At 40.5% G+C, this 12,427-nt stretch overlaps 1 protein-coding gene across 3 annotated transcripts in view; it reads right to left on the bottom strand.

Moving 5' to 3' along the window:
- The window catches only part of FMR1 (fragile X mental retardation 1), a 52,182-nt gene that overhangs the window by 16,036 nt on the left and 23,719 nt on the right, over nt 1-12,427 (bottom strand). For 2 of the 3 annotated variants that reach the window (XM_024206118.3, XM_024206116.3), the window contains exons 10-11: nt 10,420-10,529; nt 8,826-8,888 (exon numbers count right to left, since the gene is read on the bottom strand). In XM_024206118.3, coding sequence (XP_024061886.1) covers nt 8,826-8,888; nt 10,420-10,529 — 173 coding nt within the window. The remainder of the gene's footprint in view (nt 1-8,825; nt 8,889-10,419; nt 10,530-12,427) is intronic. The other variant, XM_024206117.3, reaches the window with a different exon arrangement.

The following is a 12,427-nucleotide window of genomic DNA, read 5'->3' as shown; positions in this document are numbered from 1 at the left end:
TTTTCAAAAACACCAATAGTTTAAACAATCATTTGTTAGAAGCCTCGGAAATTCAATTATGAAGCTGAACACAATAATCCCACCATTTGAAAACACTGACATTTACAGGCAAGTTAAAAACTTAATTCTGTAGTTATAACAACGTAAGTCTCCCATCTTCCCTTCTGTTTCTTCTATAACTACTTTGTATCATGTATTATTTTTGTAACAAGGACTGTTCTTCAAGATGGTTGTCCCTATGGGTGCTCCACTTTAGGTGTCTTGATGCCCTGTGCTTGTAATCGGATATTTGTGGTAACAGTACCTGGTTGGGCCGCGCACGCACTGTAGCAGTCTCACGCCGCACCAAGCGGTTACGTAACGGTGCGCAACCAACCATCCCCATTTCTTTTCTAGCTCAGAGAATCGGCCTGAAACTCCGAAGTAGAGGGGAGATGGGAGGGTAGTGAACCTTCTCTTTTTCTTTGAGTGTCGTCCCTGTGGGTGCTCCACTTTAGGTGACTGTTGAGTAGTGCCTCTCAGTGGAGGGGAGGGGCTTCGGAGTTGGTCTACTGATGGTGAATAACACCGTAAATCCAAAGTGAGCATCTGATGCTGATTGTTGTTCTAAAGCATAGTCTTTAGTGAAAGTATGGACTGATGCCCAGGTAGCTGCTCTGCAAATGTCAGAGCTAGGCCACAGATGCTGCCAGCGCTCTGGTGGAGTGTGTGCAAGCTCCCGGTGGAGGTTGTAGATTGTTGTTTTGGTAGCACAAATGGATACATCCAGATAGTCATTTGGATAGTCTCTGTTTTGAGATGATTTGACCCATCAAGCGTGTTTCTGTTATGGAAACAAATAGTCTAAGCGATTTTCTAAACGTTTTTGTTCTTTCAATGTAGAAAGCTAATGCTCTGAGAACATCCTAAGTGCATACCCACTGTTGCCTGTATTTTTTCCAAAGCCACATGTGGACGGGAGGGAGGCCTCCCTCTAGTACACGTGGCTTCGGAAAAAATACAGGTAAGTAAATGGGTTGATTTAAATGAAAGGCGGAGGCAACCATGATATGAACTTAGGATGTGGTTGCAGGATTACTTTATCCTTTAAAGAATGTTGTATAAGGTAGGTGTGCCATTAGGGCACCTAATTCTCCCACTCGTCTTGCAGACGTGATGGCAATGCAGAAGGCCACCTTCGTGGATAAGTTCAACAAATAAGTTGCAAGGGGTTCAACCAGTTTTCCCACGAGTGCGCGTAGAACAAGGTTGAGGTCCCACATGGGTGGTAAGGTTTCTTAGAGTGGGATAAGTTTTTTCAATGCCTTTAAGGAAGCATTTGTTGGGTGACCAAATAATGATCCCGTCCACCTTGTTGTGGAAGGAGGAATAGCAGCCAAGTGTACTATGATGGAGCTTGTGGATAGCCCCAATTTTTTAAGTCCTAATAAAGAGTCAAGGATCCTCGGCAGGGGGGACGACTAGGGTAAGATCAGGTGCAGAATTGTTTCCACTTATGGATATATGTCTTTCTTGTGCTTAGTTTTTGACTGTTCAGTAATATATCTTTTACTTCCTCAGAACAGGCCCTCTCGACTAGGAATGTAAATACCATTTAAAAAGTTAACTGTTTAAACAATTAAAAATATTTCATTTAAATGGGTAACTGATTAAAGGGCCGGCCGGGCCTGGTGTCAGTCTGGCTGGCATGGCTGGGGCCAAGTGGCGTGGTTGAAGCTACTCCGGCTGGCGTGGGGGCCACTGGGGCCAGTCAGATGGCCCAGGGGTTAACCGGTAAGACTAATGCTTATTGGTTAACCAGTTAACATTACATCCCTACTCTCGACCCCAGTCAGCCATGGAGTAACCAGGCCTTGAGGTGGAGTACTGGAAGGGTGGGGTGACGGACGTGTCCTGCATCCTGTGATAGGTGAGGTGATGTTCGAGGCAGTTTCACTGCCATCTGATGCAGGTATGGGAACCATGTTTGTCTCGGCCATGTGGGCGCAATGAAAATGACCCTGGACTTGTCCTGCCTGAACTTCTGAATGACTTGGCTTAAGAGTGGAGTCGGAGTAAATGCACACATCAGTGGCGCCTCCCATTTTATGAAGAGAGCATTGCCTAGGAAGTGGTGTCCCAATCCTGCTCTGGAGCAACATTGTGGGCATTCTGAGCTGCTGCAAATAGGTCTATGGTGGGGAACCCCATAGTTTGGATATGGATTTGAGAATTCCAGGATCCATCTCCCACTCGTGGGTTTGTGAGAAATCCCTGCTTAGTAGATCCGCTGTTGTATTCTGACATCCTAGTAGATAGGATGTCGATATCTCTATGTTGTTGATGATGCATAGGAAGCATGATCGTGCTCCCTCTTGGCAGCTTATATAAAACATGCACGATATATTGTCCATGAGAATCTTGACGGCATTGTTCTTGATTACAGGGAGAAAGTTGTCGCATGCATTTTGGACTGCCCATAGCTCCAGTAAGTTTATGTGCAGGTTGGACTCTGCTGTGGACCAGCAGCCTTGGATCATATTGTTGAGTAGATGTGCCTCCCAACCTATTAGGGAAGCGTCTGTTGTGATTGTCGTGGTTGGAGTTCTTTGTTGGAAAGGGACTCCTGAGCAGACGTTCTTTGGTTATGTCCACCATGTTAACAAGTCTTTTACTCTGCATGGCATTGTGAGGCGTCTGTTGAGAGAATGTCTGTGCGGTATATATACTGTTTGAAGCCAGGCCTGCAAACATCTCATGTGGAGTCCGGCATGTTTTACAACAAACGTTGTCGCTGACGTACATCCCAAGAGTTGTAAGCACATTCTAGTGGATGTTTGTGGGCTGTACATCACATTGAAATTAGGTTGACTAGAGTGAGGAAGCATTGTTGGGGTAACATTGCTGTTGCTGTAAGACACAAGATAGGTTCCTATGAATTCCAACTTTTGGATGGGAACCAGTGTGGACTTTTGTACATTTATTTGCAACCCTAGGTCCATGAACAGGGTTATCATGCTCTCCGTGCTGTTTATTGCTTCTTGCAGCATTGGTGCCCTTATAAGGCAGTTGTCTAAGTATGGAAATATCACTCCTTGTCTGAGGAGGCGAGCTGCAACAACAGCGAGGACTTTGGAAAAAACCTCTGGGGCAGTGGAAAGGCCGAAGGGTAGTACTCTGTATTGGGAATGCTGTTTCCTTAGGGTGAATCTCAGGAATCTTCTGTGTGACGGGTGGATTGTGATATGAGAATAAGCACCCTGAAGGTAGAGGGCCAAGAGTCAATCTTCTTTCTCTAATGCCGGAATTATTGTCGTTAGAGTCACCATTGTGAAATGTCGTGTTCTCACGAATTTGCTGAGTTTTCGTGAATTCAGCCTGGGTCTCCTCCGGCTGGTCTTTTTCTGAGTTAGAAAGTAATGTGAATAAAAACCTCCCCCTGTGTTGTAATGGTACGGGTTCCATGGCACCTAATAGTACGAGGTGGTTTATTTCCAGTTGTAACAGGTGCTCATGAGAGGGGTCCCTGAAGAGGGAAGGGGAAGGAGAGTCGATAAGTGGGAGAGAAATAAAGGGATGGAGTAGCCCTTCTAGATAATCTCTAAAACCCATTTGTCTGTTGCGATGGTGTTCCTGACTGGGCAGTATTGTGACAGACAGTCTCCGAGTGGGAAGGACGGTTTCTGGTTCCAGAGTCAGAGTGTGGAAGTCTCGTGCTCTCAACCACACCTTCAAAATGACTATTTAGATATGGATTGTTGAAACATTGAAGGCTGATCTTGGCTCTGCCGACGTCTGTTCTGTCTTTGGTATGCTGTTGGTCGTACTGTCTTTGGGGCTGAATAATCTGGAATATCTGATTGGAAAACCTGCTCTGTTTCTTTTTGTTTGCAGGTACGAAAATGCCAAGGTTTTTAAGGTCGCCCTTGAGTCTTTTAGGATGTGTAACAAAACATCCATTTTGTCTGCAAATAGTTTCTGTTCTTCCACGGGTAAGTCCTCGACTGTTGCCTGGACCTCCCTTGGGAACCTGGAGAGGCGGAGCCACGAGGCACGGCGCATGACAACGGATGTCATGATGGATCATGGTGCCGTGGCTGCAGAGTCAAGGGATGCTTGGAGGGCTGTCCTCAGGATGAGACTCCCTTCAGAAATATTTGCCTTGTACTGTTCTTTTTTGTCATCTGGTAAATTTTCAATAAAAGTTGACATTTTGGCGAACAAATAGTGTGTATATTTGGCCACCATAATTGGCTATTTGGAATTGAATTGTAGCTGAGGAATAAGCTTTCCGCCTGAAAAGGTTTAGCCTTTTCCAATCCTTATCACATGGGGTCATTCAGGACTGGTGTTTCCCCCTTTGATTGACTGCCTCCACCACTAAGGAGTTTGGTGCAGGATATGTGAATGAAAATTCCTTTTGCTGGCACATAATATTTTTTGTCAGGCCTCTTACACGAGGGTGGTGCAGATGATTTTTGCATGTTTCATAATAGCATCATTTATCGGCAGGGCTATCTTTGCTGATGGGTTGGGCTTCTGGTAGCTATGCCAACGAAAGGTCTAGGGATTCAGCAACTCTTTTGAAGAGGTCCTGAAAGGATTTGAAATCATCCCCCATAGTAGGGGGTCGTAGCATTATGGTTTTGTCTGGTGATGAAGGTGAGAAGTGAGTAGGCAGTGAAGTGTTAGGTTCAGCTGTGTCCTCAGTGTCTTCCTCTTGTGTTTCCAAGGGTGCCGGGACAGTTGGTGAAGGGGACCGGGCTGTTCTGGACCGAGGCAGGCTAGGGGGCCTGTGGTTTTGGGCCCTATACACTGCCCATGGATTCCAGTGTGACCAGTTAGGTGGTAATGGTGGTGGGGGAGGTGCCCATGCGTGACCATACCATTCTCGTATATCTGCAGCTGGTTGGTGATGAGATGGACATGGCTTTGGCGAGCAGTGTGTATTGCTGCATCATCCTCTTCTTTCACATCACTGGAGATAGGAGGGGCTGATCTGCAGGGAGTAGCTGGCTTGGTACCAATCTGGATGGGGTACTCTTGGTGCGGAGTAGAAGAGACTCAGGTGTTGAGGTCACTATCAGGTCCACATGCCTCATGAACTGCTGTGGTACCGTAAGGCTCAGTGCCAGAGATGGCACAGTGGACGGCCTAGGAGCATGATCTGAAGCTACTGGTGCCGAGGATTTATAGCTGTGCGGCATAGGTACAGCAGGTGGCGTCATTGTACTGCTCGGTGCCGAGATCTTCTTTGGCTCTGTGGGTGCCACGTTGGAAGGTTTCACTTCAGTACGTGAACCTCCATTAGCGCTTGCCCACATAGGGACTTTAGCTCGTCGGGAACTCTTGGTGCTGGACATTCCTGGTGCCTCGTGGTCCGACGCTCTCAGTGCCATCGGTACCGGGGCAGATCCTTCAGTAGGAGATCGCTTTCTTTTGGGCGACTCTCGGTGCGGGGATATCTGCAACCGTTTTTTTTGTAGCCTTTCTAGGAGTAGACTCCTTGGCAGTTGTTGTTGGAGCAGAGCCCGTCCGAGGCTGCCGCTGGCGACTGTTGGCCAGGGGGTGACCTAGACTCGGGGTCGGAGGCTGGCCTGAGGGATTTCTCCATCATGAGTAGCTTCAGTTGGAGATCCCTGGCTTTTCTTGTCTTGGTTGTCAGCTTTCTGCAATGTGGGCAATTACTTTTGAGTAATGGGTGTCTCGCCGAGGCAGAGCACACTGAGCATGGCCGTCAGAGACCAGTATGGAGAGTCTGCAAGTCAAGCAGCGTTTAAAACCAGGTGAGCCTAGTATGCCTGAGTCGGTCTCTTAGAGGAAAAAATGGGTTAAACCCTGTTTGAGGCTAAGGCTGTATGCCTGCTGGTGAGACCGGGGAAGTAGGAGGGGAAAAAAAAATATTTCCCCCCCAAATGAAATTAGAGTAGGGCAAGGGGATAGGGAAGCTAACTACAACTAAACATACATTACCACTGTGAATTATCTATTATTTTTTTCTGAAGTAGGAGAGGGTGCTGCTGATCGCTGCGACTCAAGCCAAAGGCGGTAGAGAAGGAACTGGGGGGCGGTTGGCTGCGCACCGCTATGTAACCATTTGGCACGTGTGCGAGATTGCTACGCATGTGCACAGCCCAACCGGGCACTGCTACCACAAATGTCCGATTACGAGCGCAGGACGTCAAGACACCTAAATGGAGCACCCACACAGACACTCCTCAAAGAACAACAGATATTCATGGGGAGGTAGTATGCTATTTATCTAAACAGAAGTATTCTTTTTCATGTGGAATGTGTGTAACAAAGTAGTACAAAGCTGGCACACCAAGTCTGATTAAAATAAAATGATTCTAATTTTGGTGGTCATTGTTAAATTGAAGTTATGATTAGATAAAGTAACTGCAGATTATGATTTTCTCATCACATCACCAGGGGGCAGAGTTAAGACTAAGTACATTATCTGTGAATTCTCTTTTCATACGTTTAGGTTTCTTGTAAATTTCGTTTTAGCTATGGATGCATGAGTGTACACATTTTATGCAGATGTGAGAATCCCCCTTCTCACTCCCAGGCTCTCTGCAAAATGCAGGAAGCGAAACATTCTGGCTTCTTCTGCTTTCCAACCTTGTATTTGGAGGCACTGATGAAATAATTCATAGGCTTCTGATAAACTAATAAAAATGTTAACTTACATAAAATAAAGTGACAAGTAACCTTTGACTTAGCAGAGATATTTTCTTCTCTGGGCCACGGACCCTCAGCTATAAAAAAAAAATCTTTTCTTTGGAATAGAATTAATAATCTGATTCTGTCCTTAGTAGTACATAAATGAGGGATCGCCAGTCTGGAGCACATAACCCAATAAGTACTCCCAGTCTGTGCCAGCACCAATGGGCCCATTGTGAAAAAACTGCCGAATTAAGTTCAAGACCTTACAAATATTTAAAGGATAGACAACCCATACAGAGGTTCTGTTACTGTAACTGAGGGTATGTCTACACTACCGCGGTAGTTCGACGGCTGGCAATCGAACTTCCGGGTTCGATATATCGCGTCTGGTCTGGACGGGATAATTCGAACCAGGAAGTGCTCGCCGTCGACTGCGGTACTCCACCTCAGCGAGAGGAGTACCGCGGAGTCGACGGGGGAGCCTGCCTGCCGCGTGTGGACCGCGTCTGAACCGCGGTAAATTCGAACTAAGGTATGTCGACTTCAGCTACGTTATTCACGTAGCTGAAGTTGCGTACCTTAGATCGAATTGGGGTGTTAGTGTAGACCAGGCCTGAGTCATTCCCTTCTACAAGACAAGAAAGGTGTCTAGTTGTACTGTTGCAGTTGTTAGACACATGCTGCTATAATAAAGGGTTACCTTTTTGCAGGAGTGTCATCTCTCCCAGAAATCCAAATAAAAACTTGAAGAGACTCCATCACAAAACCTTTAGCTGATTGAAGTCATGAAGACGGGCCTCAAGACCAATGGCTTGTAATGTAAATACTAGCATGGGTATAATCAGTGCAGAATCCCAGCACATTCACAAGGAATTTTAAACAGTGGCAACTACTCACTTGTGAAGAAGAACCTTAAAAGATTACTCAGGACATAAAAGCAAGCTATGAAGCTTGTTTAAAACCCCCCTAGGTTACTGAAAATGAGTAATTTCCAAAGAATTTAAGGATGGTTTCAGTTCAAATACTCTTGATTTAGGGAGATGGGTTTCCAGGGGAGTCACCTGAATAGGTGAATAGGTAGATAGATAATAGGTGAAACAAAGCTTAGCAATTAGAAAGCCTTAGAAACCAAAGCTAATGCCTACATGCTGTGTCTGTGTATCATCACTGACAGGTTGGAAGGAGAGGCAAGTTCATACATAATTCGTCATCGGTTTTATCAGTTTGGTAACTACTTTTAACTTACATGCCCATCACATCAGATGGGTACATTTATTTAAATCCAAATAATTAAGAACTAATAAGTTTAATTTGTTATCCTATCACACCTCTGATCTAGTACCATCCTCAGAAATCCTCAAACCACAAAAACAGATGATTCAACTTGACTCTCTCAGTATCTGGAATATTTTCAAGTCTGATTATATTTAACTCTCAAATATACTACATTGCCATTCTGGTTGCCTAGGAGTTGATACTACATAGTAAAATATAACAATTGACTTAAAATTGCATTAAAGATAATAAAAACTGCCAGTTGTGGCTTTCGGCAGTGCATCTCTCTACCTGTACTGGCCTTTAACTTTTATTAAGTAGAAGAACTGGAATCCTTTCAAACTTCTGTTTCAACTGATATATATAAAGCTGTCACAACAGGAAGACAAGTATTTACTCACACAGGGTACCAGACCAATTTTAGTCTCTTAAATTGACTTAGATTTTTTTTTTAATTAACAGAACCTTGCTTCTGTATTCTAGGAAGAAACTCCACATCCTATCTTTGACATCACTGAAGGATTCTGCAGCGGGCAGATTTAAACTTACATTATTTTGTCCCGGTATTTTAGGGAGGACTACAAACTGTATGTAATCATATACCATGTATGTACTACAATAAGACACCTACAACATCACTACTTCAAAACAATTCCTGTGGCTCTTGTTTATATAATCATAGGAGTTATAAAATGTTGTCATGTAATTTGTGAACATCATTTTGGAATCACTAAGAATGAGAACCCAAAATTGCTTTTAAAGGTTTTAAAAATGAACTGAAATGCTACCCTACAAAATATAAATAAAAGCTATGGTATCCAAAATCTAATTAAGTATGCATTACGCAACATTACAAACACAGTTTAAAAACAAGAGAGCTTAGAAGATTAAATGATTCTTACCTGCCTAGATTTGATCTCAGGTTTCTGTGTTTCCCCTGTTACAGTTGATGACACAACTAACACCTAAAGCAGTGTAAGGAATGCAAGTGTTAGTGATGTCGTTATCTATAAACAGGAGATGCACAGAACTCTGAACTCAGGACTTGGCAGGTAAAAGCCTTTCAATTCACCTTTAACAGCTGTATTTTGGATTTGAAAATCATATGCAAATAAGCTTTTACAAGCTAAAAATGTACTACACGTACTGATGTACTAAATGTGATCATAGCTATTCTCTTGCTTGAATTTTGCAGCTCCAGTGGGACCTTATTTTTATATTTTATGTATCAGCCACACAATAATGCCATTAAAGTAAAGGATAGAATTTTAGCGTGGAATAAAATATTGACCCTTTTTATTCATCCAAACAGTCCAAAACTTCACACTGTAAGAAGATTTTGTTACCAGAAGTAAAATGTGAAATATATAAAATTTAAAATTACAAGTGGAACTTTTAATTCTAAATGCTGGAGGTGGCTATCTTGGGTTGCAGTCAGATGAAAAACTGAGACTGCATTTAAATATTTTCATTCCATTAAATAATTGTTCAAGCACTATTAATTGAACAAATAATTGTTCAAGCACTTTTGCAGGTTAGAAATTGGGCTACTGCTTCTTCCGTAACAATTTTGCTGTGCTAGTGTCAGAACTGGCTCAACTTTTCAGCAAGAATGTTCAAATTAAAAAAAAAAAGAAAATACATTTCACATCTTATTCTTAGCAGTAAAGGTTCCTTACTTGGTAAATTTTTAGATGCTAGGTAAATAAATGAGGGTTTAAACTTTTTTTAAAAAATTAACTATGCTTTTACTTTTGAAATTTGGGATGAAATCTTCATATTTTTTAAATATGGGTATTTTTGTGGTATAAATTTCCTTTGCCTGCCACCCCTCTTCCCCAAAAGTCCAATTTTCAAGTTATGCAGTTCAAGGCTTCATTGAGACCCTATATCAGGTCAAAAGTCTGTTTTAAATGTAAACAGAGTTTTATGCATTCTTCTTATAGCACATCTGGCATACACCACTATACCAACTGTCCAAACATTTTTTAAAAATACAGATTAATACATACCCTAGCTATTGTGAGCTCATAATCTAATACCTGCAGTAAGGGATTTATAACGAAAGTGCAACCAGACTTAACTAATGCATCAAAAATATTAATATAAAAATGAGAATTGTGAAGAAGTTCAAGATAACAAATTTAAAGCAAATTACTGAGTGTGAAAATAAGTTTATATGTATATTTCTGGGATATCATTACACTGTGAAACCAGTATTAATGCTTCTAACAGAAATAAAAAAATGATTTTAAAAAGGTGAATTTATACATCACCAACTTAAAAGACTTGGACAAAGGGTTACCAATAGTGATATGTCATAAAAACCTGCGCCAATATGTGAAAATTTCCCTTTCAACTCCAGTGAGGAAAAATAAGCCCCATCAGAAAAAAAAACATATTAATTGTACTCTCTTACCACCAAGAACTTATTTTACTGCTGGATATAGTATCACCACCACCAATTGACACAGAACACATTTACTATAAACATACCTCTTCTTGTGGAATATTTTTATCGTTTTCAGCTTCAATTCTCACTCTCACAACACCCGATTTGTCCACTATCTCCTGAATCAGTTTTCCATTTTTTCCTATTACTTTTCCTACAGAAAGAATATACAGAACATTCTACCTTTAGGCTTCTTCCCCAAAATCTGAAATTATTACTATACGGTAATTTAGTAGTAGAATTCAATAACAATACAAAGGACTTGCCAACACTGATCTATCAGTTTATAACCAAGATTTAGTCAATGAGCCATGAACTAAAATGTCTACGTAACCTAAGGTATACATTTTGGTAACCACTCCAAAGCAGCTGTATCATCCTATAGGTAAATAGAATTTAATTAAGCAAGTTTAAAATATTTAGATAGGAGTATTTGATAAACAGAAAAACTAGGAAAACTAAGAACAAAGGAAATTCAATCACAAAAAACCTAAATTTGTGTAATATGAATATTTAGTCTTAATGCTACATATCTTAGTCAAAGTGAAAGTTCGCTGTTTTACATTCTCATTCTTCTTGCTTTTGTGGACTTAATTTAAAAATTTAAAATTGCATACAAATATATTCTGGGGCTGAATGCAAATTTTCTCCTTTTACAGTACTACAAGTTTACCAATGACGAAAGTGGTTAAACAAGCAAAGAGCAAAGCAAATTTGATTTGCTAGGTCTTCAAAATTTCGGTCAGTATTACGTTATATTTTTTGATATCAGAGAGGAGGTTCAGATGGCAAGACTGATCAAATCCTCAGAAGCAAGTTTTGTTTTGATATACATGTTTGGCAAGATATTTCTGTTATCAGAAAGTAATTTTTTAAAAGAGTTGGAAAGAACTATTCAGAATTAGTCTTACACAAAAGCTTTATAACCAAAAATGTGTATCTCGAATAGACTGGAGGAACAGAAATTTATCCAAGGAAACAGAAGTTTTAATTTGAGAATACTTAAAGCTAATTAAAAAACAAACAATGGAAAAAATCACTTAATGCTGCTCTTATAACTAAAATAAGAAACTAAATATCCAAAGGCAGGCTAGTGATGCGGTTTCATAAAAGTAATTAACAAGTTACCTACTGTTAGCCAGAATATTTAAAATTTTAATTAAAAAAGATTAATGCAAATGAGATAGTGTGTGTAACAAACAAAGATGAGAACCTTTATCATAAAACAGCCTAAGAATTTAACTCTGTTTGCTAAATACATTCAAGACACGAGTTTTAAAAATAAGGGCAAAAAATATCCAATCCAAGACAATTATTTATTTGTATTGCTGGTCTGATTTTATCCAGCAAGAACAAAGTAATTAAAACCCACTTTTAATCACACAGGACACGGTTCATATCTGACAACATAATGGAAGTTTTGCTAATATTTTCTTAAATTCCTAGATATTAACCAGGGCCAGGTTTTCACATTACATGCAAGTTATACATTGATTTTTATTTTAATTTGGCCCAAGTATTACTTATAAGTAATGATAATTTTAGGTTGATTTTCATATTTTCCATTTTAATTTGAAAATATTCAGAGAAAGCTTGACACAAGTATTGCTAATTTGTTCTTCTTGACCACGATGATTGCTCTAGGCCCATTACTAGCAATGTTGAGTCAAAAGCTTCTTTTGAATACTTTAATAATTCATTTAATCTGTTGTAAATGTTAGCAAGTTACCGGTAAACATAATAAATGGATATGAAGAGAGCTACAAAAAAATCTGATTGGACATTTACAAATTTCCAAACACTATAAGAAACTAAGTAATTCAAAATGCAACTGCTTATTTCAACAACTAATAAAATGCTAATATTCCCCCTTCTCTAAAAATTCAATATATATTATTAATCAGTATGAAATATAGACTCGCGTGCTCAAATGGAATCTATGCTTCAGTCTTTAGAATTCACGTAGTCCTTAAGCAGGCAGTGTGTTTTCATGTGGACTTAAACTCTTAAGAAATAACAGTTACTATAAAAACTCAGTTTAAAATTGAATTT

The sequence above is a fragment of the Terrapene carolina genome, unplaced genomic scaffold (assembly GCF_002925995.2).
Source record: "Terrapene carolina triunguis isolate 2854851 unplaced genomic scaffold, T_m_triunguis-2.0 Scaffold131, whole genome shotgun sequence".
NCBI lineage: Eukaryota > Metazoa > Chordata > Testudines > Emydidae > Terrapene > Terrapene triunguis.
Note: the sequence above shows the minus strand (reverse complement) of the source record. Positions and strands in the feature narration are given on the sequence as shown.